At 41.3% G+C, this 26,569-nt stretch overlaps 2 protein-coding genes across 2 annotated transcripts in view; one reads left to right on the forward strand and one right to left on the reverse strand.

Moving 5' to 3' along the window:
* mnat1 (MNAT1 component of CDK activating kinase) overlaps positions 1-16,507 on the reverse strand; it is a 39,377-nt gene extending 22,870 nt beyond the window's left edge. Inside the window, exons 1-6 of the mRNA XM_061743065.1 lie at positions 16,325-16,507; positions 9,125-9,277; positions 8,666-8,739; positions 7,962-8,065; positions 7,567-7,707; positions 6,455-6,586 (exon numbers count right to left, since the gene is read on the reverse strand). Of these exons, the coding sequence (XP_061599049.1) occupies positions 6,455-6,586; positions 7,567-7,707; positions 7,962-8,065; positions 8,666-8,739; positions 9,125-9,277; positions 16,325-16,413 (693 nt within the window). The 5' untranslated portion in view covers positions 16,414-16,507. The remainder of the gene's footprint in view (positions 1-6,454; positions 6,587-7,566; positions 7,708-7,961; positions 8,066-8,665; positions 8,740-9,124; positions 9,278-16,324) is intronic.
* A 1,422-nt stretch (positions 16,508-17,929) lies between these two features.
* On the forward strand, positions 17,930-24,389 carry six4a (SIX homeobox 4a). The gene is made up of 3 exons (XM_061743023.1): positions 17,930-18,808; positions 20,393-21,093; positions 22,099-24,389. The coding sequence occupies exons 1-3, from the start codon at positions 18,075-18,077 to the stop codon at positions 22,710-22,712; spliced, it is 2,049 nt and encodes a 682-aa protein (XP_061599007.1). The 5' UTR covers positions 17,930-18,074; the 3' UTR covers positions 22,713-24,389.
* The last annotated feature ends 2,180 nt before the right edge of the window (positions 24,390-26,569 follow it).

The raw sequence follows: 26,569 nt of genomic DNA on the forward strand, positions 1-26,569 counted from the left end.
TAGGAACCTAAGATCTTTCAAGTTTTTTTTACTCATCAAATTGTTCATTTAGAGTCATTCTTGCATTTTCAGACCTTTCCAAAAACGGTGGGCTTGTAAAGCATTTACTGTTTCATAAAGTTGTCATTTGTTCTTACGACATTTAAAAAACATTGTGTCCTTGAATAAACTAAGTGATTAAACATTTCAAGAGTCACTTTGGTTCAGCTTAACTTAACTTTGTTCCAACTTAACAGCATTTTTCCAACTACTTGTTAAAAAAAATGCATGACAGTCTGTAGAAATATTTTGCTCTAAAATCCCAATTTATGTTTCTTTTAATGTTGCCATTACAAAAGGTATAATTGACCAGTGCCAAGAGCACTGATACAAGTGATCTTTGTCACAGACACCTACTACTACTACTGTCATTTAGCGGACGCTTCTATCCAAAGCGACTTACATCTGAAAGAACAAGACAAGCTAGAAATCACAAAGGAAGGTCCAGCTGGATAAGTACTGGTCAGACTGCTAAGAGTCCAGTTGGAAACAGGCGCTGCCATGCTAATGTAAGGGTTATTTTCTGTTTTCCCTTCCCACCCAAAACAACAGTCCCTTTATACTGGAAAACTACATCTTAAAAGACATCATCATAAGATCATCTTGTCATAAGTGCATGCAGCTTTCTCCCAGTAATGAGTCATGCAAAAGCTGTATAAAACTCCTAACTCATTCTGATGAGCAAAGAAGTTTATTGGATGCAGAAGTGCTCCTTAAAGAGCTGAGTCTTTAGTTTGCTCTTAAAAGTAGATACTGACCCTGCAGATCGGACAGAGTTTGGTAGGTCGTTCCACCAACGGGGAACAATGGAGGAGAAGAGTCTGGCTACTGATTTCATGCCACGTTGTGGTGGAAGCACCAGGCATCTTTCACTGGCGGAGCTTTGGAGAGGGAGTGTAGCTCTGGATGAAGGAGTGAAGGTAGGCAGGAGCCCTATGGGTAATTGTTTGGTAGCCAGAAGCAGAGCTTTGAAATTGATGCGCGCTGCAACTGGAAGCTAGTGCAGAGAGATTAGCAGCGGAGTGACATGAGCTCTCTTGGGCTGTTGGAAGACCAAATGTGCTGCTGGATTCTGGATCATCTGTAGAGGTTTAACTGAGCATGCAGGAAGGCCGACCGACAAGGAATTACAGTAGTCAATGCATGACATGACCAGAGCCTGAACCAAGAGCTGTGTCGTATGTTCTGTCAGGTAGAGTCTGATTTTCCTGATGTTGTAAAGAGCAAATCGGCAAGACCGGGAGGCAGAGGCAACATGGTTCTTAAACGTCAGCTAGCTGTCTAACATGACACCAAGATTCTTGGCAGAAGACGTGGGCACAAGTGTGATGGAATCCAACTGCACACTTATCTGTGGAGGTAAGGAATGGCTGGCTTGACATAAAATAAGCTCCGTCTTGGACAGATATGGCTGTCTTTCATCCATGCAGAGATATCAGAAAGACAGGCTGATATTCGTATTGAAACGGCGGCGTGGTCAGGTGGGAAGGAAAGGAAAAGCTGTGTGTCATCGGCATAGCAGTGGTAGGAGAAGCCATGAGAGCTGATGATTTCACCTAGTGAAGTGGTGTATAGTGAAAAGAGAAGAGGGCCAAGCACCGATCCCTGTGGCACCCCTGTTGCCAGTAGGCCTGTGTTGAAAAAAATCGATTTCCCAATTCTAAATCGATTCTCTTATTAATTCCTAAAAATCGATTCATATGTCTAAAGATCGATTTTTTTTTTTTTTTAATTTTAGTTTTTTTTTTTTTTTTTTTTTTTAATTTGTTTATGTATTTTTTTTTTTCATCATTACATTACAACTTTTGGTTATTTTTTTGTTTATCCCCAAAAAAGGAATGTTTTGTTGGACACGAGAATAACTGGTGCCATGTTTTTGCCTTTAAATATGTTTAAAGGTATGAAAACATTAAAGTGTTAGGTTATAATTGCATACATTGTCTATATTTCATTACTTTATATACTGTATTGGGGTTACATTTGCAGAAAATGATAAAAACCAAATGCTCAAAAATTAAAAACCAAAATAGACCGAAAATGGAACAAATAAAAACGGATTGTGGGAAAAAATAAAACCGATTTCATCCGTCTCTGTTTGCTGCCCTGGATCTGTTTGGTAATTCTGACGCACACGATGTTTCTGAAAGCAGTTCTATCAGCATTCTGGGAGCTGATTGGTCCTTACAGCATCATTAGCTGCCAATACTTGCTGTTGAATCTCAATATAATACTAGTAGTAATATTTTGCATAACTACAGTCATATAATTCATGCAACAGCTCAAAAAACAGTTTTAATAACACTAACCCAAATCAATATCGGAATCGAATCTTGATAATCGATTCTGAATCTTAAGAATCGGAATCGAATCGATTCTTTACATTTGAATCGATCCCCAGCCCTAGTTGCCAGCTCATGCAATCTGAACACTCGTCCTTGCCATGATACTCTGAAGGATCTTCCTGTGACTTAAGACTTATGAACCATAAGAGGACAGATCCTGAAATGCCAAGCTTTGAGAGTGTAGAGAGGAGGATGTGGTGGTTGACCGTGTCAAAGGATAGACAGGTCAAGCGGGTCAAGCAGTATGAGGACTGAGGATAGACCAGCAGATCTGGCAGCCTGTAGTGACTCAGTAACTGACAGAAGAGCAGTTTCAGTTGAGTGACCCTGCCTAAAGCCTGACTGAAGAAACTGTGAGACCTGACTGAAGATGGCTCGGTCTAGAATTTTAGACATGAAGCAGCAAGACTAGCTGCTAGTTTTCAACCTAAGCAGGGTTGAATGTGGGTTTTTTCAGCAGTTGGGTGACCCAAGCTTGCTTGAAGGCAGGAGGGGGAGACGCCATATTTAAGAGAGGACAAAGAAGAGAGGAAGAGTGGGGTGCTCCTTAGTGGGTTTTGGTAATTTTTTGGTGGGGCATGCCACCATTTTTTTTTCTAGAAACTGATATCACTGACACAATTTATTAGTCTTTTCTAAATGTTGCCACATGCAGAAATGTTGACTACACTTTTGGACTAAGATAGGACTTTTTTTAATTATTAGTACATTTTTAAGTGACATTTATGAATATGCTCTATACTGAAGAGCTTGACCAAGCATTTTCACAGTAAACTCTTTTATATCAGCTATTGATAAATAACTTTTCTTTTTGATGCACTGAGATCAAAGACGTTAAACTTAGACTTGGCCTTTATTTGCTGAAATTCCTACAACACCTTGAATAACAATACATAATATAATATGTTTACTTTGCATAATAAGAAAATCCCATGCAAAGTGGAAGAAGAATATGCAAATGTCTTCGAGTATGTCCGTGTGAAATATCATTTTACGATTCTTTTTTCCATTAAAATGTGGTAAAACTGGAGATTCTCTGCACGCCTTTTCTCGTCAAAGCCACAGCTTTTCCTGGCAACTGCTTTTGTACCACACCTTCCTTATAAACACCTGATGGCATCATCAATAACACGATTTAAAAAAAAATTATCACCAGCTCCAAAAGGCCCTTTTCTCAACTTTACGAGTGTGTGTTGCAGGTCTAAAATGCTAACATACAGTATATATATGTATATATATATATATATATATATATATATATATATATATATATATATATATATATATATTCAGATTCAATTACATTGACGAGACAAAACATAATATACAGTATCTTGAGTTCATAATATCTGCAAAGACATCACAGTCAAGGTAAATGTAAGAATAATTTGGACCCTTATCTCCTGAAAACTGCAGCTGATTTTATTGCTGAACCCATTTCTCATATTTTTAATCTGAGCCTCCAAATGAATATCATTCCCACAATATGGAAATCAGCTTTTGTTGTGCCACTTTTTAAAGGTGGGGACCCAACTGATCTCAACAACTATCGCCCTATCTCAAAATTGCCAATTCTAGCTAAAATATTAGAATCTCAAGTAAATTTTCAGATAAAGCAGTACTTGGTAAACAATAATATTCTGTGTGAAACGCAGTCTGGTTTTAGGGCAGGACATAGCACCATAACTGCAACGATGTCTGTGCTTAATGACATCTGTAATGCTTTAGACCAGAAGAAACACTGTGCTGTACTGTTTATTGATTTAACCAAGGCTTTTGATTTTGTTAACCATGGATTACTGCTTAAAAAACTCAAAGATATTGGCTTTTCTGACCCAGCTGTTCACTGGTTCAGGAATTATCTTACAGACAGGACCCAATGTGTAGCTACAGATGGGCACCAGTCAGACTTTATCACAATTTCCAATGGGGTCCCTCAAGGTTCTGTTTTGGCTCCTGTCCTATTTACAGTTTTTATTAATGACATTGGGAGGAATCTGAACAGTGCAAAAATCCATCTTTACGCAGATGACACAGTTATTCATTCGATCGCCCCCTCTCTTTCCCAAGCCATCAATGATCTCCAGTCTGCTTTTGAACAGCTCCAGACATCACTGACTGAACTAAAGTTGGTCCTCAACGCCAAAAAGACCAAATTTATGACTTTTACCAGAACCCGTTCAACCAACATCATCCATCCTGGAATACAAACTACAGGAGGAGAAACTATTGAAAGAGTACCATCATATAAATACCTGGGTATCTGGTTGGATGACAAACTGTCATTTTCAGAACATGTGTCTCATCTTAGTAGTCCAACGTACTTACTGACAAAATAAAAAAAATACTCACTACTGTGAATAACTGAATGCCCATTCCTTATATTTTGCAGATAAGCCCTGCCCAATTTTACAGTTCTCAGGAAAAATATTAGAACCCAAGACGAATCCCCTGTATGTGAAAACATTCTAATTTTGATTCTTATTGAACATAGAACTCTACACTTACATTTGTATCATAACAATTCTGTCTCTCTTGTCGGACATCCCCCCTCGTCTTTCAGCTCACACCAGCAAGTGAACACCGGCCAATGTTTATTCTTGTCCGGGCATTTTTTATTTATTTTTTTGTCCGGGCATTTAGCTTGTTACTCTCCCGCTTTCTTTTTTCGCCTCCTCCGATAAAACGTTTATTTTCTTCGTTTTTTTCGCTGCTTCGGCCATGATACCAGCTTCTGCTGAGCTCTGCGCTCCACATCCCGCACAGCTTTCGTCTTGACTACGAATCGGGAAGGAGGGGGAAGTGACGTATGCCGTAAAGCAGTCAAAGCCGTAAAAATGTGTAGTTTTTTTGTGTGGAAGGGTTCCTTTCCTACCATGCACCTTAAAGTTACATAGTGCCAGTGAAGGCGATACAGACCCCTCAGACCATGACAGAGGTGTCATTAAACCTGTTGTAAGTTGATGTACCATCACAATGACTCTGGAAATATTATATTAAGGTGGAAAAGTTACATAGTGCTGCTTTAAGAAGGACATCAGTTGCTAATCATCAGTCAGCACCTTGTCCAATGCTTTACAAGCAATGTAAAACACAGAAGAATGTCTCAGGGAGTCTATAGTCCTATTCACAACATCTGTTAATTCCGCCTCTGTAGCGTCTATATTTTCTCCTCTATGAAAATGACATAGGAGGTGGAACCATGCAACATTTCATTTCATCACTGTACTGCCTTGGAAGGTTGTGACAGAGCCGTATCGGGAGTGAAGTGGGTGCTGTGTGAACTGGCAAAGAGGAAAGGCATAAAGGATGGCTGCAAACTCCTAGAAAAGGATGACATCAATCAATCCACAAGGACATTGAGACCTGACTTGGCAGGCTGTCTGACAGCAATGCTCTGGTGAAAAATATAAAAGGCAAAACAGGTGCAAAGTACGGCAACTCCCATGGTAACAACCAAGTAGAAGCTTCCCTTTTATTGTCAGTTTATTTCAAGCACCATGTTTTATTCAATGCTGACTGAATAAAGACCACCAATATAGCGTTATAGCGCATATATGTGACCTACGTATAATGTAGGACATGACTTTTGAGTGGTATATTGCTAATATTTTGGTTACTGCATTTCTTAATCCTTCGTATGTAGTGTGGTGTTTGACCATTGGTGAAAACGTGCATGCTAATGTTTGCAGTACCAACTGTCCGTGTCCAAATTGCAGACATGGGAAGCATAAGTATCTGAGAATAAAGTTCAAGTCAAGTTTTTTTCCATCAGTGTCCATGAACTTGGTTTGCTGTGTGTGATAGTGTGGGTTCCCAGGCGAACCACTATGCTCTCTTACATGGTAATAAGGTGCTATAAGGGTCATTAAGTGTCATTTGTGTCCAAAATGCATATTTGCATGGTCATGCAAAACCATAGATGTCCAAGAACACACAAGTAAGGAGTTGTACTGGCTTGAAATCCTGTGGTATTTTGACCAAAGCGTGTCAATGATGTTTTATTAAGATCTCAGGAAACTGTGTCAACTTGTGAAAAGAGAAATCTACTAATCCTTCAGTGTTATACTCACCATATGGATTCCAGTTGAAAACATGCTGGTAGGCTTCACAGTCTGTTTCTTCTGCTCTAACTCAGTCTCCAGCTGGGCAGCGCGAACCTTGTGTTGGGCAAGCAAGATTGTGGCAGGAAGCTGAGACTGTTCCTGGATAAACACATGGAATTTGGGACTTTATGAGAAGTGCTTTATTGAAAACTTTTTACTCAAAGAAGAATGCAAGCAGCTGGCCTCTACCATTCATTCACCACTGTTACTAGATAACGATCAGCAAAGGGGTGCTTTCAGACTAGTTGTCACAGTGGTGAAGCAACTTTTATTCAGAAAATTATGGCACTGCGGGAGACGTTGCCTCAAATGCACTGCACCACCTCCACCTCCATTAAATTCAAGGTCAGATGTTGCAATTTCTTCAGTGGAGTGTTGCCAAGCACAGAGTTCTGAGAGCACAAGCTTGGAAATACTCAGGAGGTTGGACATTTTTGATGGGGTGGACAGCAATGGTGGGAAAAACTACAGATTTCTCTTTTTCCATTATATATCCATTTACTTCTTGTTTTATGCAATTAGCAGTGTCGTCACAGAGAAATGAATTGATTGACTTTATTGATTGGTTAAGAACCACTCTCAGAGACATCATCGTGGAGTGTAATGTATGTTCAGATGGATGTTGTGTGTGTGCACATGGGAGAATAAGCTTCCTGACAACAGGGACGTACAGATGACAGAGCTCAGGAGAGATTCCCAACCCTAGTGGGGGATGACAGCTGATCTCATCTGCCTACAGTCAACAGGCCCCGTGCCTTAAACAAACAAACACACAGCTTAGCTTGCTATCAGTGATGGTCTTTCAGCAGGGCGTTCTGCAGAAACAATAACTTCCAAAGCCCACAGATCAACACAATGGAGCCGATAGGCTTTGGAATCAGAGAATGAGAACAATGCAGGCCACACCACAATGACTAGTCATAAGCTCTTAATGATCTCACAACCATGCCCCCCTCGGGCTGAGGGTGCAAGTGTGTGTGCTGAAGTGCATCCAGAAGATGTAGAATATCTGTTATGAAGTGATAAACTCTTTGCAAGTCTTCTGCATCATATGGATATGTAGCTTGTTCACATCTCACCAGTTCATCCAGCAAAGCCTGTTTGTTCTTCTTCTTAGCTTGGAGCTGTTTCTTCTCCTCCTGCAGTACTTCCAGTCTCCGCTGGTCATTGCTCTGCTGTTCCAGCAGCAGAAGCTCCTCTAGCTCTTCCTGCTCTCGTGTCTGAGGTGAAGAAAGTAAGTGGAAGTTGCTAAAAATTAGACACATTGATGCACACTGAAGGCAAGGCGATTTTATTCCTATAGCAAATTTCCTACACAAAGGCAACTCAAGGTGCTTTACAAAAACTTTGAGATGAAAGAAAGATGAAAAAAAGAACATAAGCATTAGGAAGCGAGTGTTCATTTGAGAGCTAAATTATAATTATTAGTGAAGAATTTATGCACGGTATGGAAAAATGCCTGAAAAGTACATACAAGCTTTGCTTTATTCCTTTGAATGACATCTCTGTTTTCCCTTTGATACTGCTCCATCCTCAGCTTGGTATTCTCCACATCATTATTGTTTGTCAGGTTGTAAACTAGTTGGAAAAGAAAAACAACACTCGTATCATTTTTAAACACAGACTAATATGAAATTACACTTCATAACTGTGACTTTAAAGTGGAAATTTAATTTGTATTCAAGTTAGTAAGAGCAATGCCTTTCAAAACAAAATGGAACAATTTTCTTTTGATCTACATTTGACTTGATTTTCAGGGATGCCCTGGAAAAAGACCATATTTCCAATCTCTGATAAAGTCTCCAACTTCCAGGCTGCTTCAGAAGGATTTTCTTTTCTCTTGATTGGTGTTTGACACATACGTGTGCAGTTGTCTAATTAATAAAGTTGATCACTGGTGAAGATCGATGGACAGTTTCTATTCTTGTTCTTCAGAAGCAGCAACACATGTTCCCAATAATACAAAGTAACACCAAGGGTGAATAGTCTCAATAATGTAAAGTCCCCAGAGGACAGCCAGTCAAGACATGTTATCATTGGCATAGGCATTTCCTAATCCATGCCCCTGGCTGGCAGTAATGCCTATAACGCCCCATCAACACCCTCCCACACACACTCCCACCATCCCAACCGACCCCCCACCCCCCGACACCAGCCCTACCCACTGCTGCGCCCTACCTATGTCCTCCACTTCCTCCAGGTAATCATTATATTCTCTCAGGCTTCTGAAGTCAAAATCCCTCTTGTTGTAACTGCAGAGGAACAACACAAGTGATGACATAATTAGTACAATTGGATAAGTATGTAATGACATTAATAGCATCCATTACATAAACTCTTTTATAATGCCATGTCTGCATGCTGCTTTATTAGTTGTTAATTAAAGGGTTAATTAAAGGGTTATTTAAAGAAAAAGGTAGATAAGATGGAGAAAAAGAGGGCAGGAAGGGGCTGCCAAGTAAAAATCTGGCAGAGAAAGAGCCTTCCCATTTGAACCCCTTCCTCCCCCAGGGAGACTCATTGTCTACAAAACAAACAGCGTAATGAGAAAGACAAAGGCAGCTTAAGAAATGGGAGGCGGCATGGTATGACACATAAACACAGAGAACCACACCTCTTACACTGCCCCTTACTCACATTTTCATCACCTTCTTGCGAATCTCTACTTCCTTATCTACGGTTGGATCCTCGAAGAGCTGCACACGGAAGTTGTTCTTCCTCAGCGGTGTGTCACACTGCACACAGTTGCCCGAGCCACGCACAAACAGCATCTCCACACAGTTCTCACATCTGAGAGAAGCAAGAAAAGACGACACAAGAGAAGTTTACAATCCAACAGGAGTGAGCCCCCTCAAGCATCCCAACGATATACTGTGTATATGTGGCAGTCTGGATGCTGAAACACAATTTACTTCCAAGTAAAGCAAATGTGTGTGCATTTATTTTTTATGTGTTCTCCATTATTAGGCGCAATGGGTGAAAATGGGGCATTAGAATATTTCCTCCAAGTGCTCAAAGATGGCTGGGATTATGATTGGTATGTCGATTAGGCTGTCTTCCACTCTCAGACAAGAGGAAATTAGCCTGACACCCCATTAATGGAGTCTGTCTGCACTGGAAAAACATTTGCTTTACTGTTTTTTTTTTTTCAACAAACCTCAGCCATTCTGCCACATTGCATAATATGATATATTATTTTATTTTTTTTAATCAAATAATTCAGAGTGCAGGCTATCATCATAAGAACAGACTACAGCTTTAAAAATTTAGGAAGAGCCCCAAGATAGAAAACCAACGTGTTTTGTGTGTTCCATTATGATTGATAAAACTCAGCATTGTACACCAAGTTGACATTTGTGCTTGAAAGTTCAAGTACGTTTGAATTATAATATTTAAAGAAGAAAAAATAGGTATATACTACATTTTAAATAGTGTGGTTAATGAAATTAGTTGCTATAAATCTGTTTAATGGGTGTTATTACTGTCCAAGACAATATAAGAGCCAGCACAGTCATGATTAGTTTTTAAAGAGACCTGTAAATCCTCATACGAATCATAATTCTTCAACAGTGAACAGAAAACAGTTTCAAACAGTGCTGGGGATGTTCTGTGAAAAGTTCAGACTCAAATCAGAGGGTTTGCCCCACATATGATCATGACAAACTCCATGACAATAGCAGGCCTACCTGAGGGCACAGTCCTGAGCTTAGCTATCAATCACACCTTTATGCAGGTAGGCGTTTACCCATCAGACACACTTAGGTGAAGTGTGGACACCGCAGACAATAGGAATGTCCCTTTATCTCCCCTGATGAAGCAGAGAGCTTGGATAAACGTTTGCCCAGTCCACTCTTTTAATTAAGTCTCTGTGGAGCTTTATTTCCACAGAAATTCACCTTCCAACTTGTGATTATCCTCCCAAAAATTTACATCTGGTTTCCAAATGACACTTCCTGCTTTTGAGCGCTGACACAATTCCTATTGAAATGAATCAAAGTTAAGTGGAAAAAAGCATTTTCTTCTCTCTTTTCAGTACATGTCACTGATGGTATGGTTTAGCTATTTCTCTCAAAAAAGTCACAAGAGCCAAGTAAAAGGTTCCTCTGGCATGAAGCCTATTAGAACAATAATGACAGTTATTCTGCAAGATATTTCACTTCATCAGCAGAACTCAAATCCAGAGCCAAAAAAAAGAAAGAAAAAAAAAAAACACAACAGCTCAAGAAAAAAGTGCAGAGACATGGAATTTGGCTGTTTACACCTAGCGTCTCTGATAGGGGTCAAACAAACCCAACCTGCCAAGTCTGACGCCAAGCTTTTCCAGTTCCACAACAAAAACATGAAGCGCTACATCTATCATATGTACGTTTGGCTTGGCTTTGATGAAACGGCAATAAAGAAAACGAAAGCTGAACAACAGACAGAAACATGTGCGTTGTCCAGTTGGTGCCTCGGAGTATGAAGAGCCCCCGCTCAAGTGCAGCCTGGAAGAGGCAGATGTTCGCTGTGGCCTCGGGCTACAGGAGATCTATAGGCCTTGCCATATGGAGGTAGATGGAGGGATTCGGCTTGTTACCACAGGCCCACAAAGAGCCCATTCATCAATACAGGGCGAGGAATAGGGCGTAGCTTGCCCCCCTGCCCCATAAATGGACCACACAACAGAACTCTCCAAAGGGGAAATCCTGTGTAACTCTAGAGCAAAGAAGTGGCCATCTAAAAAGGGAGGGGGCTGACTTTAAGACTTTAACGTTTCCATCTTCTTATTTGTGCTTGCTTTTAATCTTTTTGCCGATTGAGAATGTAATCAGAGGAACTCAAAAACCTTTTTTCCATCAGTGTTTTGCTACTTTATTTACTCTAAATAAAAGATATTTAACTAAAGAGACAGATGACTAACAGCTTGCCATCTCTGTGTCCCAAGGCTGTTGCTGCTGACTGAGTGCTGCTGACTCCTCCCTCTCTCACCTGTCCTGCTCACAGCTCCAGGCTGCTATCTCTTCATCTGCAGCTGTCAGCAGGTCAAAGGAGCGGGTGGTAATAGAAAGGTAAACAGGGTCCTGGCTCAGCAAAGAGATTCTGCCAGCACCACACCTAACCTTACCCCACCTCACCACCGCTAAGGGACACTGCCTGAATCTTTGGCTCATCCCTGCGTAAGAAAGTGGAAGAGCAAAACAGCCAAGAACAACGAGAGTATGTCATTTGTAGGTTTTTCTTTCATGACACTCTGAGACTCATGACTGAACCAAGATAGAGCACCTCCAAATTTTGTTTGAAATCAAACCAACTTGTCCTGAGACAAGATTTGCAGTATCTACAACAATATGGTCCAAAAATGCTGAAGAACAACAATGTGCTTGCTTCACAAAGCTGTGTGTGATCTCAGAAAATAAACCATGGATGGGGTGGGCTTATAATACAAAAAGACAGGAATTCCACAAATATTTTCCGCACTAAAAATATGAATGAGAATGTTTGCTTTGGATAAAAATGTCATCAATGCAAATTAATAAAAACACCCAAGTAACAATGAATTTAATAATTTGATTGCATTCACCATCTGCATATATTTTAAGTATCTATTTTTTTTTTAAGTTCAGTGTATTCAACTACAAAGTGGCCCCTTGCTTCTCGCCTGAATACGAGCTGGGATAGGCTCCAGCAGACCCCTGTGACCCTGAAAAGGATAAAGCGGGTATAGATAATGGATAGATGGATGTATTCAACTACAATCTAATATTTATCCTTTTTTAATTATCGGTAGATGAAATGACTTGAGCTCTTTCTACTAGAACCAACCATATTATACTGTAGACACTATACTGATGTAGTATATATTCATCTGAAACAAATCATTTAAAGGACTTTCTTTTCCACTTTTGAAGGCATGTCTGTCCTGTTAACCTCACAATGTCCAAGGCACTTCTACTAAAAAACACTTTTTGTCTGACTTTGACTGATGTCAAACGCCAAAGGACATAAGCCTGATGTCATTCTGTAAAGGTAATAAATATGGCACACAAGATTCCCCTGGTGACAGGGAGTTTAAATTTAGAGGCAGAAGCAATGTACCACCGAAGGCTCATCAACCCAGGTAGGGATGGACACTCATTTGCGCCAAAGAAAAGACATTTTTAGATTTTGTATGGGTGGGGGGGGTTATTGAAGACATCCTGGGAGTCATGCATGAATTAAATATTGCTGTATTTCACCCATGTTCAGAAAATAACTGAAAAACAGTTTCCAGAGGGTGAAGGGGACAGCTTCAGATTACTTGTTCAACCAGAAATCCAAAACTAAAAACGTAGATTACGCCAAACATGAAATCTGTGAAACAAAAGAAAATTCAACAACTCAAGCTGAGACCTTCATGTCTTTCAGAAGTAAGAATGACACCGGATATCACTGACAAAAATACTAATTCAGCTTGAAGGTACAGCATTTTCCAAGCAGTGCATCCATTTACTGTTGCACTGACTCACAGGAACAAATCCAAGGTGACCTGAAATAGGACATCACTCAAAAATTGCTTCATTGCAGAATCATTTTAATTTTCCTGCGTGTAGCCCAGTATCCAGACAGTAGCAGTGAGTTATGAGCCCGCTGATCTGATGACGATGCACGACCACTTTCTGAAGGTACAGTCAATAAACAGAGAGACAGGGTCACACAAAAAAAGGCATGTCATCAGGCTAACACTGTCAGGGCATAATGCTCATGCAGAGCAAGTCACCTTAGTTTAACTCTCCAGGTTTATAAACAAATGACAAGGTTAAAATCTGAAAAGTGCACAACAAACAAGTTTTACCAAGCACCAAAAAAAGATGACGCGCAGTCAATACTGTTGTAGAATGATGACAGAGCGAAGAATAGATTCGATAGTACATGAAGTTTCACAAAAGCCAATTATCCATTATTTATTAATTCAAATAAAACTTGTATTACCGGTACTTGAAACTGTTGTAAGATGGGTGGGTTATATTGCAAATGATCTTTTCAGTTTTTTTTACAAATTCATGAATCCCATCATGGTGATGAGACTAACTGCTAAAACTGAGTCAAAAAATTTAAATTGATTATATTTATAGATATATGCTTCTACATATGGATGACAAAGTGAAAACACTGAACTCTTGACACCTAAGATGCTCTAGTGCCTCTGTTCAGCTCTGGACGATCTTTTACGGGCATGGTTTGACTTTGCTTTGACGTTGCTTGACTTAACCCCCTGTAAAGCAAAGTGTCATTGCAAATTAATTTTAAAGTTGTTCAAAACTATCAGCTATTTTTCTATTAAATACATATTTCTACCATAATTTGGTGTACAGTCTTCCAGCAGAAGTAATCAAATGGTTTGATGAGTATGTAAATGTTGCTCATCAATATGTATGAAGGAGATGCCACTTCTCCACCTTGATGAACACATACGAAAGATTTACACCTATGGGTTGTACAGTAATCTCCAAAGCCATCCTAACAACAGCAAATGGAGCTATATCTATAATATATATGGGCACACTTAGGATACAATCTGGAGGAAATGAAAGTTTCTGCTTGCAACGCTAGCAAGATCAATCATAAGATTTGAGTGCATATCATCATTGAAAAGATACACAGTTGTTGGCAATCTAGAATGATGCTGTATCTAAAAAAATGTGCAACAGATTTGATTTTTGCCTCCAAGAAAGTCATTTTTACCATCAATATTTATGCATATGATCTGATATAAGCATCAGCACATAAATGCAAACACACAAATATTACACTCATCAACAAGGCCCCGGATCCCCCTCTCCCCCGTCTACCACAGACTGTCCCCCCAGCCCACTCTACGTTACATTAACGCAAATACCCCACTTCTGACCTTATGCGTCACATTAACGCACATCCTGTACAGACTCATTACTCCGACACTTTAGAACCAACATGTTGTACATTTTTTCCTTTAATATTATTTGCTCTTTTATATTGCACCAATCACCACAACAAACTCATTGTGTATGTTAAACTACTTGGCAATACACTTCTTTTTTAATTTTGATTCTGATAAGTCACTACTTGTCCCATGCTGAACTGGGATGTATGACTGCAGCATCAAAATGCTTTGAATCTTGAAATCTCTTGAAATCTTACTGCTGGTCTACAAAGCACTGAATGGTCTTGGACCAAAATACATGGTTGATCTTTTAGTTCCCTATGAAGCTCCCAGACCCCTGAGGTTCTTCTGGATCTGGTTTGTTGTGTGTCCCAAGAACCAGAACCAAGCAAGGTGAGGCAGCGTTCAGTTATTCTGCTCCTCACCGGTGGAACAAACTTCCTGTAGACCTGAGGTCTGCTCCAACTGTCAGCTCCTTTAAATCAAGCCTAAAAACATTACTGTTTACTGAAGCGTACTCTTAAATTAAACTTACTTGCTGTATTCTACTGCCCTTATTTTTAACAGCTTGTGCTTTTTATTATTTTACTTCTTTTTTTATCGTCTTATTCTTAATTTTTTCAATCTTATTTGTTATTTACTGTCTAATTATGTCTTGCCGCTTTTAATGTCAATGTAAAGCACTTTGAATTACCTTGTGTTGAATTGTGCTATATAAATAAATGTACCTTGCCTTGCCTTGCAAGTTTCAGAAAAAGACACATTTTAACGCTGAGGAAATTGTCAATGCATTACAGGTTCAAACAATATGTAATTGTACTAAAATGTAACTGTATGACTCCAAACCTTCCCTGGGGTGCTATGGTGCTCTGCTGTACTAAAGGATGTAAAAACTCTGTCAAGCCTTGCTGAGCTTTCTGTGACGGTCCATATAAGCTGTAACTGTTAATGCTGCCAACATTACATACTAACTCTCTGATGTGTACTACAGAGGTGTCAAGTAACGAAGTACAAATACTTTGTTACCTTACTTAAGTAGAAATTTTGGTTATCTATACTTCACTGGAGTAATTATTTTTCAGACAACTTTTTACTTTTACTCCTTACATTTTCACTTAATTATCTGTACTTTTTACTCCTTACATTTTAAAAACAGCCTCTTTACTCTATTTCATTTCGGCCTTTAAAAAAAACTATCCAGTTAAATTGCTCCATCCGGATAGAGTGAATTTGGTTGTGGTTGTTTCAGATGTTCTTGTCCAGTTTTGTTCTTACATCCCTCAGATTCCTGCAACTAAACTTGGATGTACATTCCAATAAAGGTTAGGATAAATGATAACATGCCTCTGAAGTTTGACTTTTTGCACCATTACAATACTTATAGGCAACTAGTCATCATATCTCCTGCTCTCTGAAACACATGTTAATGCTCAATAGTACACATATATGGTTCTTTAATATATTTGCATTATATTAAGATGCATTCATTTTCAATGGCTTTTATCCTTAATGGCTTTTTTCCCCCTTACATTACTTTTACTTTTATACTTTAAGTAGTTTTGAAACCAGTACTTTTATACTTTTACTTGAGTAAAAAACTTGAGCTGATACTTCAACAGGAGTATTTTTAAACTCTAGTATCTATACTTCTACCTGAGTAATGAATGTGAATACTTTTGACACCTCCGGTGTACTAGCTGGATAACATGGGAGTCAAAACCTGAACTGTCAAATTTAGCTCTTAGCTCAATTATAAACAAACAGTTTGGTGGTCCTGTGTAGCCTCCAACCATCGATACTCGCAATATATCACCAACTAACAGTTGAAACCTTTCCGAGATTATTCCAAAGCACCTTTCTGTGCATTTTCCTGCGTAGTCCGGTGCTCTTTAATACAGTTTGAAGCCAGCTGTGTACAAATAAGGTCCGGTGTTATTGGTGATCAATTAAGTACTTACAGCGTGTGACCGCAGACATTCACCATCAACTTCAGCGACGGGTTTCTGTATTTTGTTGTTTTGCATCTCGGACACCCCTGGTCATCCATATCTGCCCCGAACACGAAAACTAGCAGGTTTTAAAATATGTCAACAACGTTGAGCTTTCCCGTGGTTTTCAGAGCAGCGAGCCGCTGCGTGACACGGAATGTGGTCCGACGGAAAACACTGCTGATAATCTAGTTCCTATTTAATCACTTCTGGGCAGTCCACTGTGTTGCAGGCAGGCAGGCAGTGACAGGGCCCCCCTGGGAGGTCTAATGAGGTCTGAGATGAAAAATGGAATAGTTTATTTTCACAAAAAGGTTGTATTTAGCGCGAATGTATAAAACAGCTGTTTTTGATGATGTGTTTAGCTGTACTTCCCTGTAGTCTTTGACCTAAAGTAAGTCTAAACTGAAACATAATCAAAACCAAAAAATGACTCAGATGTTGTTAACCCATGCAGGACTTCTAACCTCACATGCTTTCTGGGTGAATGTGCAAATATTTATTGGAAAATAATTGATCTGGAATTCTTGAGCCATTTTTTCTCACACCACAAAGACACGGGATGTTTATTATGATATCAAAGTGATGAAAACGTAACATTAACTTAAGAGGATTTGATTGAATAGTTTAGTTTGAGATCCAGTGTTTTCAGCTTTAGCAATGACTAGCATTTCATCTGATTTAAACCCAAGCCTATAGGTTGCCTTTTATTTATTTTGATAATAAATAATGCCAGAAATTGTCTAAAAATGTGAAACGTAATTTCTATAAGGGGGCTAAGTGCATATAAATACATTAACAATATTTTATTGTATTTATTTATTTATTTTTGCCTGAAAACAATTATTTAGAGCCGTTAGAAGTTAGCCCATGTATGATACTGGATGCTTTCTACACTTTACAACGCATGTTTTAGTAAAAATAAATTGATAGATTTTGATATTTTTTGTAAAGACTGATTGTATTTTCTATTGAGTTAATTCAGTTTGAGAGAAGATTATGACTCATGCAAATGAAATAAAAAAAGACCCCGCATAATAACGCAAATTGATGAAGGATTCGTGCTGAAACATGGTGATTATATTAGTTTTAAATTGATGACAACGGATAATGTGGTAAGGAACGGAAAAAGGCTGGATTTTGCACCTGAAATGTAATTGTGTTTGTGGACTTTATCAATCTCAAATTTGACTCGGTCATTATTTAGCTTTTCAAATTGCGACTACACTCCCACAATTAACCCCCCCACCCATGCTTGGGTTTCCCTGTCCGGACGTGAATGGAAACACTTTTGTGCATACCTGCATGCACTGCAAATCCTGCTAATACAGAAAACAATGATATTCCGTTCCCACGATGATCCCAAAAAGCAATCACCTTGCACAGGTGAATCGCGGGGACGGAGCCGACTGGACTGGGCTGGGATGTGACTGACAGCTGGAAGCCAAGCATTCGCGTATGAATCCCGCTCGCTCCTCCCTTATGGGCCCCGCGGCGGCCAATGGCGTGGCTCTCCTGCAGATAGACCCAAGTGTGTCTCCCTCTAGCTCCAGTCCCCGCAGAGTAAAAGTCACGTTGGGGAGGAAAAAAGGGGAGAGAGATATCTACTTACAGCTGCTGTCAGATATCCGATCGCCTTCGCATGGCGAGGAGGTAACCTGATCGAGCTGGGAGGAGTGACTCTACCAGGGAAGGTTTGAACAAAAAAAAAAAAAAAAAAATGTCTTCTTCTTCTGCCGGAGAGGTCACAACAGCAAATGACATCAAGAGGGAAAATGTGAAGGAGGTGGATACGCGGGAGTGTATCAGGCTTGTGGCGCTGGACGCGGCGGAGTTGTCCATGGAGCGCACGGCTCCCAGCGCGGACGCGGTGCGCGCAGAGCTGCTGGTGAGCGCCGCCTCCTCCCTGGCGTTCTCCCCGGAGCAAGTGGCGTGCGTCTGCGAGGCGCTGCAGCAGGGGGGCAACGTGGACCGGCTGGCCAGGTTCCTGTGGTCCCTGCCGCAGAGCGACCTGCTCCGCGGAAACGAAAGCATCCTCAAAGCGCAAGTTCTCGTCGCTTTCCACCAGGCGCGCTATCAGGAGCTGTACAGTATTTTGGAGAACCACAGTTTCAGCGCGTCCAACCACACCTTTCTGCAGGATCTGTGGTACAAGGCCCGGTACACCGAGGCGGAGAAGGCGCGGGGGAGACCCCTGGGCGCCGTGGACAAGTACCGGATCCGGAGAAAGTACCCTCTCCCCAGGACTATCTGGGACGGCGAGGAGACTGTTTATTGTTTTAAGGAGAGGTCGCGAAACGCGCTGAAGGATCTTTACAATCAGAATAGGTACCCGTCCCCCGCCGAGAAACGAAATCTGGCCAAAATAACAGGACTCTCCTTGACCCAGGTCAGCAACTGGTTTAAGAACAGAAGACAGCGAGACAGAAACCCCTCGGAGGCGCAATCAAAAAGGTGAGGCAACAAAAGGGACGCGCCGCGGAGTTTCAGCCTACCCCGTGCGTAAAAATGCGGATTCAAATGGACTCGCGTATACATTCGATTTAAATAATTTGTCTTTATTTGTTTTAATGGTCTGTGAATGTATTACTATTCACATTCAATTCAATAAGTGCCCATATCTGTATTTATTAATGCCCCGTCGAGCTGTGCAAGACTTGACAATAGGAGACATTAAGCGTTGATAGTTATGGAGAGGGGAAAAAAGCTTGGGAGCACGCTTTTAATGTTTTGAAATATGAAGCTGTTGCCACTCAGATCCGGTTTCAAGTGAAGCGGAGCTTAGAGTCATGGAAACCATAGGCAACAAAATAACATGATACCACACAGTGATCTGGATGGCAGACAGGAGATGAAGAAGGTAACTTTGATGAAAAAGTTCAAAAGGTGACTTAAAAGAGCACTTTACCTTCTTCTTATCTATATGAGGTGCGTATGCATGAACACACTAGCGCGTGCACGTGCCTCACGGGAAAGCACATAAATCATTTTCATGATTACTTTTTTTCTCCTCTGGGACCAAAAAAGGCTCTCCGAGCTTCCATCAACTCTTTCATGTTTCCCTCTCTGTGAACAAAGATGACGCACCTGGTGGAGGTGACCTCTCTCTCTCTCTCTCTCTCTCTCTCTCTCTCTCTCTCTTTCTCTCTCTCTCTCTCTCTCTCTCCCTTTCTCTCTCTCCCTCTCTCTCTCTCTCTCAAACACGCGCGTGGATGGACACACACACACACACACACACACACACACACACACACACACACACACACACACACACACACACACACACACACACACACACACACACACAATATTATAAACTGTCTGCCGCCACTGAAATTATGATTCACCACGTTATTTGAAACCAGTGGATTTCTTGCAACAATATTCGAATAATTTCCTTGAAATTGATTTTTGGTTGTGTGTTCGCGCACGATCTTTTTATAGATGAATTAAAACAGCTGGTCGTGTTAAGAATGCATTTTTTTTTTTGAAGACTGGAAAATAAGGATTTTAATTTAACATTTCGACTATGGGAGGAAACAAATCGAGACTCCAGACCATTTGTTCAGTCAGGCCAACATTGCTGGCATTTGTCACACCAGAATTTATTGCGCCAAATGGTCACAGGGTTGTTGATGTTGACTGGTTGCTGTCAGAGCTGCTCTCCATGAGGTAGAAGGGGCCTGCACATTCAAAAGCAGAGCCTGCGCTTCAAAGCTGTGTTATAACACAGTAATAAATGTGACTCTTTCTCTGGAATGTGGCTGTTTCTGTAACTGATATGAATATCATTAAATAGCTTTATTATTTTCCATTTATATGGTGTAACATGGCCCATTGCCGAAATGGAAGTCTGTTGATTTCTTTCACAGATGAATAACTTAATGTTCCTATTAAGAGGATGCTTTTTCTAAGAATATGCTATTTTTATTTGAGGTTAATTTATAACAACTAATAGCAAAAAGAAAAATAAATCTGTTTGTTTTTCCTTTGTTTTGTGACAAGTGAATTTATATTTGTCTTCCTTTGTCCCAAAAGTGAATCTGATGGGAACCACAGCACCGAAGATGAATCCAGTAAAGGCCAGGAGGAGCTGTCCCCTCGTCCTCTCTCCAATTCTTCAGACGGAGTGATAACACATGGGAACCTTCCCATTCAGACGGGAGCTCTGGACAGTGGGGTCGTCATCCAGCAGATTGGGGACATCAAGATGTCCCCCGGATCTGGCGGCGGTGGCCTCTACAACGGTAACCTAGCGACCAGTAACACGTCCTCCACCGTGTTTCACAATGGCAGCTCATCTTACCTGCACTCACCTGGAAACATCCTCTTCAACGGGCTCAATTTGGGCATCCAGCCCTTGGCGTTCAACCCCCTGAGGCCGTCTGGGGGGATGCTGCTGGGGGGTTCTGGAGCCGACATGCACATGCAGACAGGACAGGAGAAAGGACTGGGCAGCGCTGAGGAGTCTACCTTACAGTACGCCCCCTATTCTGGCTGTGTGAACGGTGCAGACGTGAAGATGGAGGGCGTGCACACCATGGCTGCCCAGAATGGAGGCTCCTCTGTGCTGACATTCAGCACACCATCAGGTGCTCTGCAGCTAGGTGGCTACAGTCTGGTCCAGGTACCAAGCGGAATGTCAGACAATAATGGGAGCTCATTACTTAACAGTGATGTAGGTCTTCCTCCCCTGCAGCTCTCCTCTGCCCCCTCCTCCTCAGCAATCACAGAACAAGGTGGGTTCAGAAAATAATAAATGTTAACACAAAAACGCCAAGTTCACCTTTAAATTGTAGTTGTCATTATTGTACTTTAAGTAACACACAGGATTGGAACAGCTGAACCATTTTGAGTGTCAAACCTTGTGATGTCAGGCTTAAAAGACTTAAAGATTTAAAGACTTTTCCTAACATCTAACCAATTTTAACCATTTAAATAGTCATTTGAACTGCACGTTTGAAACACTGTTGCATTGGTGCTTATGAGACACTAAAATAACAAGCAATTGGTACTTCATTACGCTACACTCTAATGGACTATCTCCTGATTTGATAACAGCTCAGTGTTGCCCTTTGCCCTCCTTTAAAGTTTCAGTGCAATGTCGCACGACCCCTCGTAGTTTGTCAACAAGTTTTTTTCCGCCCCCATCACATACGTCTCAGCGGCTTTATTGGCTCGCCTGCATTTGGACCATAGCCTGGAGGGATGATACTATGCATAACACGGAGAAAGAGAATTTGGGAAGGGACATGCACACAGAGACATGCGCACACATTTATATTTATAGAAGGAGTGGTACTTTTAGAAGCCTATAGAGATGGATAAAAACACGTCCTGAAGTTACCATCACTCACCATCATCACACTCTTGATTTCCAGAGCAGCGAAGGAGAATATGTTGCGGGCTATCTGCAGCTATGAAAGGCTTTAACATGGGAATGAACCATTGCAGCACTCAATTTAACATAAAGCAGAGAATCTAGACCAGGATGAAGAAGAAGGGGGGAAAAAAACTGAAAATTGCAGCTTGCTGGTGAGTCTTGGCAGGCTGTTGCAGTTGTCCTCTGGGGCACTTTCGGGTCGAGCTTAAAGAGAATGAAGTGGGTGAGACAACGGCGTATTTTAGGCCAAGGTCTGCTGTGAATAAAATCTAAAATACAGTCAAAGGTAAAAAGGGAATTCAGCAGTAGGGATGAGAACTTGACATAATATTTATACTGATCTATTGTTTTATTTCCATAGGCAATATGCCTCTGAATAATGTAGCAGTGAGTTCCTCCAGCGATGACTCATTCCAGCAGCAGGACAAGCTGAACATGGCATCTCTGCACCACAGTACAGTCCTCTACAGCATGAGCAACACCGGCCAAGCAGCCATCAAGAAGGAGCCTTTGGAGGGAGGAATGTACACCTCGTACCACCACGGGCTCCAACTGAACTCTGGTGTTCAGATCAGCTACACTAACCCCAACTCGGAGGTTTCCTCCAGCCACGGCGACACTCCCACCCCTGAGGTCACCGCCGTCAGCTCCTCCAACTCTGAGCCAGAGGTCTACACCACCCTCACGGTTAGCACACCCCTGATGGCTCAAACAGACCCAAACAACCACCACCTCCAGCCTGCAGAGTACCTCGGGAACCACGAGGTGCCACGAGGAGCCCCGTCCTCACACCTGATGGGCCCTGGCATGAATAGCAACTACATGAACCTGCCAGAGAACAAGGTGGACGGTTCGGGGTCGGGAGCCATGAATGAAATGGTACGGGCCATGTGTGGGGACATGGAGGCCGTGGAGGGGAAAGAGCTGGCCAAGCTGCAGACAGTGCAAATGGATGAGGACATGGCCGACCTCTAGCCTCAAACCTCACCTGTTGCAGAAGCACTCATGTCTACCCGAGCAGTGATATGATGAGTCTTTTAACTCTCTTTTGTGTGCGCGTGTGTTTTCAACCCTTTAAATTATTTGTGTTCTTTGACTGTTACAATGCACTCTAGTCCGAGAGGAGCCCTGTGGGTGGGCTTTATCAGTTTGTCATGAAAATTGAAAGAAAAAAAAAAAAGCCTGTGACACATTTGAAAAGACCTATTCGTGAAACGAAAAATTCAGATTGTTAGGAGCTAACAGAAGTAGTTGCCGTATGTGTTTGAGCCTCGTTTAAATGTGCATTTTATAGCCAACACCTGCTACTTCCTGTTGAGTGGATTTGATCTGCAGAAGCAGGTGCTGGAATGCCTCCAGTCATGTGACCAGGATGTTCCTCCAAACTAAATGTGTCATCTGGGTCAAACCAAAAAGGTCATTGTGAAGGGGTAAGAGGGAGAGAGCCTCTACGAAAGTTGTCGGTTAAAAAGCTTCACTGAAGGACTGAACACACGTGCAGAGAATAGGTCATTAAACACGGAAAGCTGCTGATTTAGGGGAAAAAAAGTGTCCTTCAGTAAGCACTTTAAATTCTCTGAATGCCTCTCAAGTCACTGCAAAATGCTGCTTTTGTGCTTTATATCATATAAAACAATTTGGCAGTAATGGATGTGAAAAAGAATGTGCCTTTCTGCTACTCAAAATACAAACTGGCATCGGTCTGTTTTAGCATTTGCACTACCACGATGACGATACAAAATTTCAAACAGCCTCTCTGTTGAAAGGGTTTGTCGTATGTGACACACCCCAACAAATGCACACTGCTGCAGCAGTGGCTCCTAATAGTAAGTCTCATCATCAACCTGCGAGGCCAAGATGTGAATATCTTTAATCTTACGTTGTTTGTAATGCTGCAGCTCTCAATATGTTAATTAGACGCGATGATACTGTATATCATGCTTCAACGTTTTGAGGTGTCTCTCTGAATGTCATTGATCAGGAGAGATATTTTTCTATAAAGCCAGATTCAAACAACTACAATGTGTGTGCTTTTGAGAAGTCAAGGAACAAAGGGATAGGTTATAAATTAAACAAAGGATTTTTTTTATAGTTCCACCTTTGAAACAGAGATGTTCTAATTGTTTTTCTTTGCATGGTATCATAATATTTTTTGAACAAGAGTGCCTTTTACTTTTTTGTGGGTATCACTAAATGTTAATTCAACTGTAGCTGTTGCGCCAGTGAGCAGAAAGCAGCTTCAGAGATTTATCACCACCACCACCTCTGCTGGCACATTTGCTGGGTGTCAGACAAAGAGAGCATGGAGCCCATTTGTCAAGTGTGTCCGAAGCTTTTCACAACAGCAGACAAAGTTCTCGCTGTCATATGTGACCATAATAGCACATTTCAACCTTCCAGCCATCTCACACCCCACACATTCATCATTGCATCACATCTCTTTTATGCCAGTGACTAGTGATGCTTTTCTTTGTCAGGACATATGAGTGGACCTTTCAGTGAAAGTATCCTCAGTGCTTTAATGTCATAAACCAAAATTTATTATCAAAAAGTAATTTTTTTTTTATCTTAGTTTGAAAAAATGTGTTTGTTATTTGAAATTATTTGAATGTATTTTTCTAAATCTCAATACTGCAATAAAAGTTTATATTTATAAAAACATAAAACAGACTTTTAATTCTTTGCTATAAATTTCAACTTTAAAATGAACGAAACGGAATCATGGAGTTATCTTTCTCAAAATTTTAGTGACACAAAATGCCTGTGAAGAATGCAAGTTTATGACAGAGAAAAAGCACATGTCCTGCCAACATTTAAGAGTCCCATGTAGCCAAATTGTGAGGATGGATGGGATAGGGGGAATGGTATGCTGTAATCCAGCAGGCCTGCAGCAGCCCTCTGCAAACCTGCGGTGATTGTTTGCACATGCCCAGCAACCTGGAGTTCATTAGGCCTCCTTTTCTCTTCTCAGCCCCTGTAATTCAAATAAACAGCAATGAGATTTCCAGAGGTAAAGCTCCTTTTGGGTGGGGGGTCTGCAGCTCCACAAAGCTCAGTTCAATCCAGCGGCCTTTCGGCTAAAACGGAGCCCCAAACCCCACCATCCTGCTATTCGACATGTGGAAGAATGAATTTGAGGTCCTGTCACTCACCCCGTCCAGAAATGAGCCTCAACTCCTGTCACGGCTTCAGGGGATTCTCTGTAAATTTGTGAATTTCTGCTTCTTTTAGAAATGGGTACCTGAGCAAACCAGTGTGGATGGATAAGATGGAGGCAAGGTTGTCAAATGAATGAACAACAGGATTTTTTTTTGTTTTGTTTTTTCTTTCTTTCTTTATTCACGCTGCATCTGTGGTAGATTATATGAGTTGTCTTCTCAGCCGATCCCAGCTACAGGAGTTACATATGATCTAACTGATGATCTAAATAAACAGAGGCTGTTTGTCTGTGCTCACTGTTGAGGCACAGAGGAGGAGAAAGGAAAAATGGTCGCGACTAACGGGAAAGGGGAGGGAGAGGCTGGCGGGCAGGATAAAGTTACCTGCACACAGGTGACCTCGTCGCCATGGGCAGTGGATTAGTTGATTGTTAGGTATCGAGTAACTCCTGTAATATTGAAAAGGGTGAAAACAGCTTTGTTGGAGCCCAGAACAATATCCCATTTGCAGCAGTCTGTGGATCTCACGGGAGGGAGGAGGGCAAAGAAAACTCTAAATTCAACCTTTGTGTATCACAGATATGAATAAGACAGAGAGGGAGCACAACAACAAGAGGTCAGTACATTTAAATATGTAACTAATCTCTTCATGAGTCCAAACGAGGACATCATCATATCTATGAATTAGTAGGTCATTTTGTCCACAATTTTAAACACGCAACGTGAAACATACTTGGGTGTAGGGTTAAAAAAAGAAAAAAAGAAAAAAGGGAACTCCCCCAGAACTCTGGCCTTATTAAAAACACTGACCTCTGATCTTTCAAATGGTTTCAAAGCTGACATTTAATAAGGCGCAGCAGACTGCAAGCCATATGTAACATGACCTGGGGAGTGCGGTACTCCACCACTCTACGTCCCACTAATGAGAGGGCAGGGGTCAGCGGGTACCAGTCTACTGCAGACCCACCACTACTGGCCAGACTGGAAGAAACTGGGCTGTGAAAAGTCAGTAGCGGGGTTTATATGAACTGTAGAAAGGAAATAAATGTTCTGAAAGAGTTTTCCTAGTTGTTGCTGGCCATGTGCAAGCAACACTAGATCATTGATTTAGAAGCCATGTGCATGCATATGTCTGCTGCTGCCCATCATCCAGGGGTGGATGCAGCTAGCATGATTCACTGGTTTGTTCTGGATGTCAAGGACAGGGAACATAACTCATGTGGACAGTTTTAAGTGTGTAAGTCTGAGTGTGACGCACATAGACACACACACACACACACACACACACACACACACACACACACACACACACACACACACACACACACAGACAGCAGCTGGGGGTGGCTTGGAGTCCACACCACAGCCGTCGAAGGTATTTCCCAAAGAGAAAAACACCATGTTGTAACAGGAGCAGAGCATGTGAGGACTGAAATGACCAGTGAGGATCACCGACTCTCACACACCTGCTTGACAACTGTGTGACTTGTGCAACTAAAACAGCAGCTCATCCTGTCAGGAGTTACATTCTGACTAGTGTGACAGCACTGTAGTGGCGCCCCCTCCCTGCCAGGAGGCACATATAGAAGCTGCTCATGACATTTGAGTCGTTCCTTTTGTTTGTTTATGTGTTTGTCTGCCTGCCTCGTTTGTTTATTTATCCCAGCCCTGCAG

The sequence above is a fragment of the Cololabis saira genome, chromosome 16, assembly GCF_033807715.1.
Source record: "Cololabis saira isolate AMF1-May2022 chromosome 16, fColSai1.1, whole genome shotgun sequence".
NCBI lineage: Eukaryota > Metazoa > Chordata > Actinopteri > Beloniformes > Belonidae > Cololabis > Cololabis saira.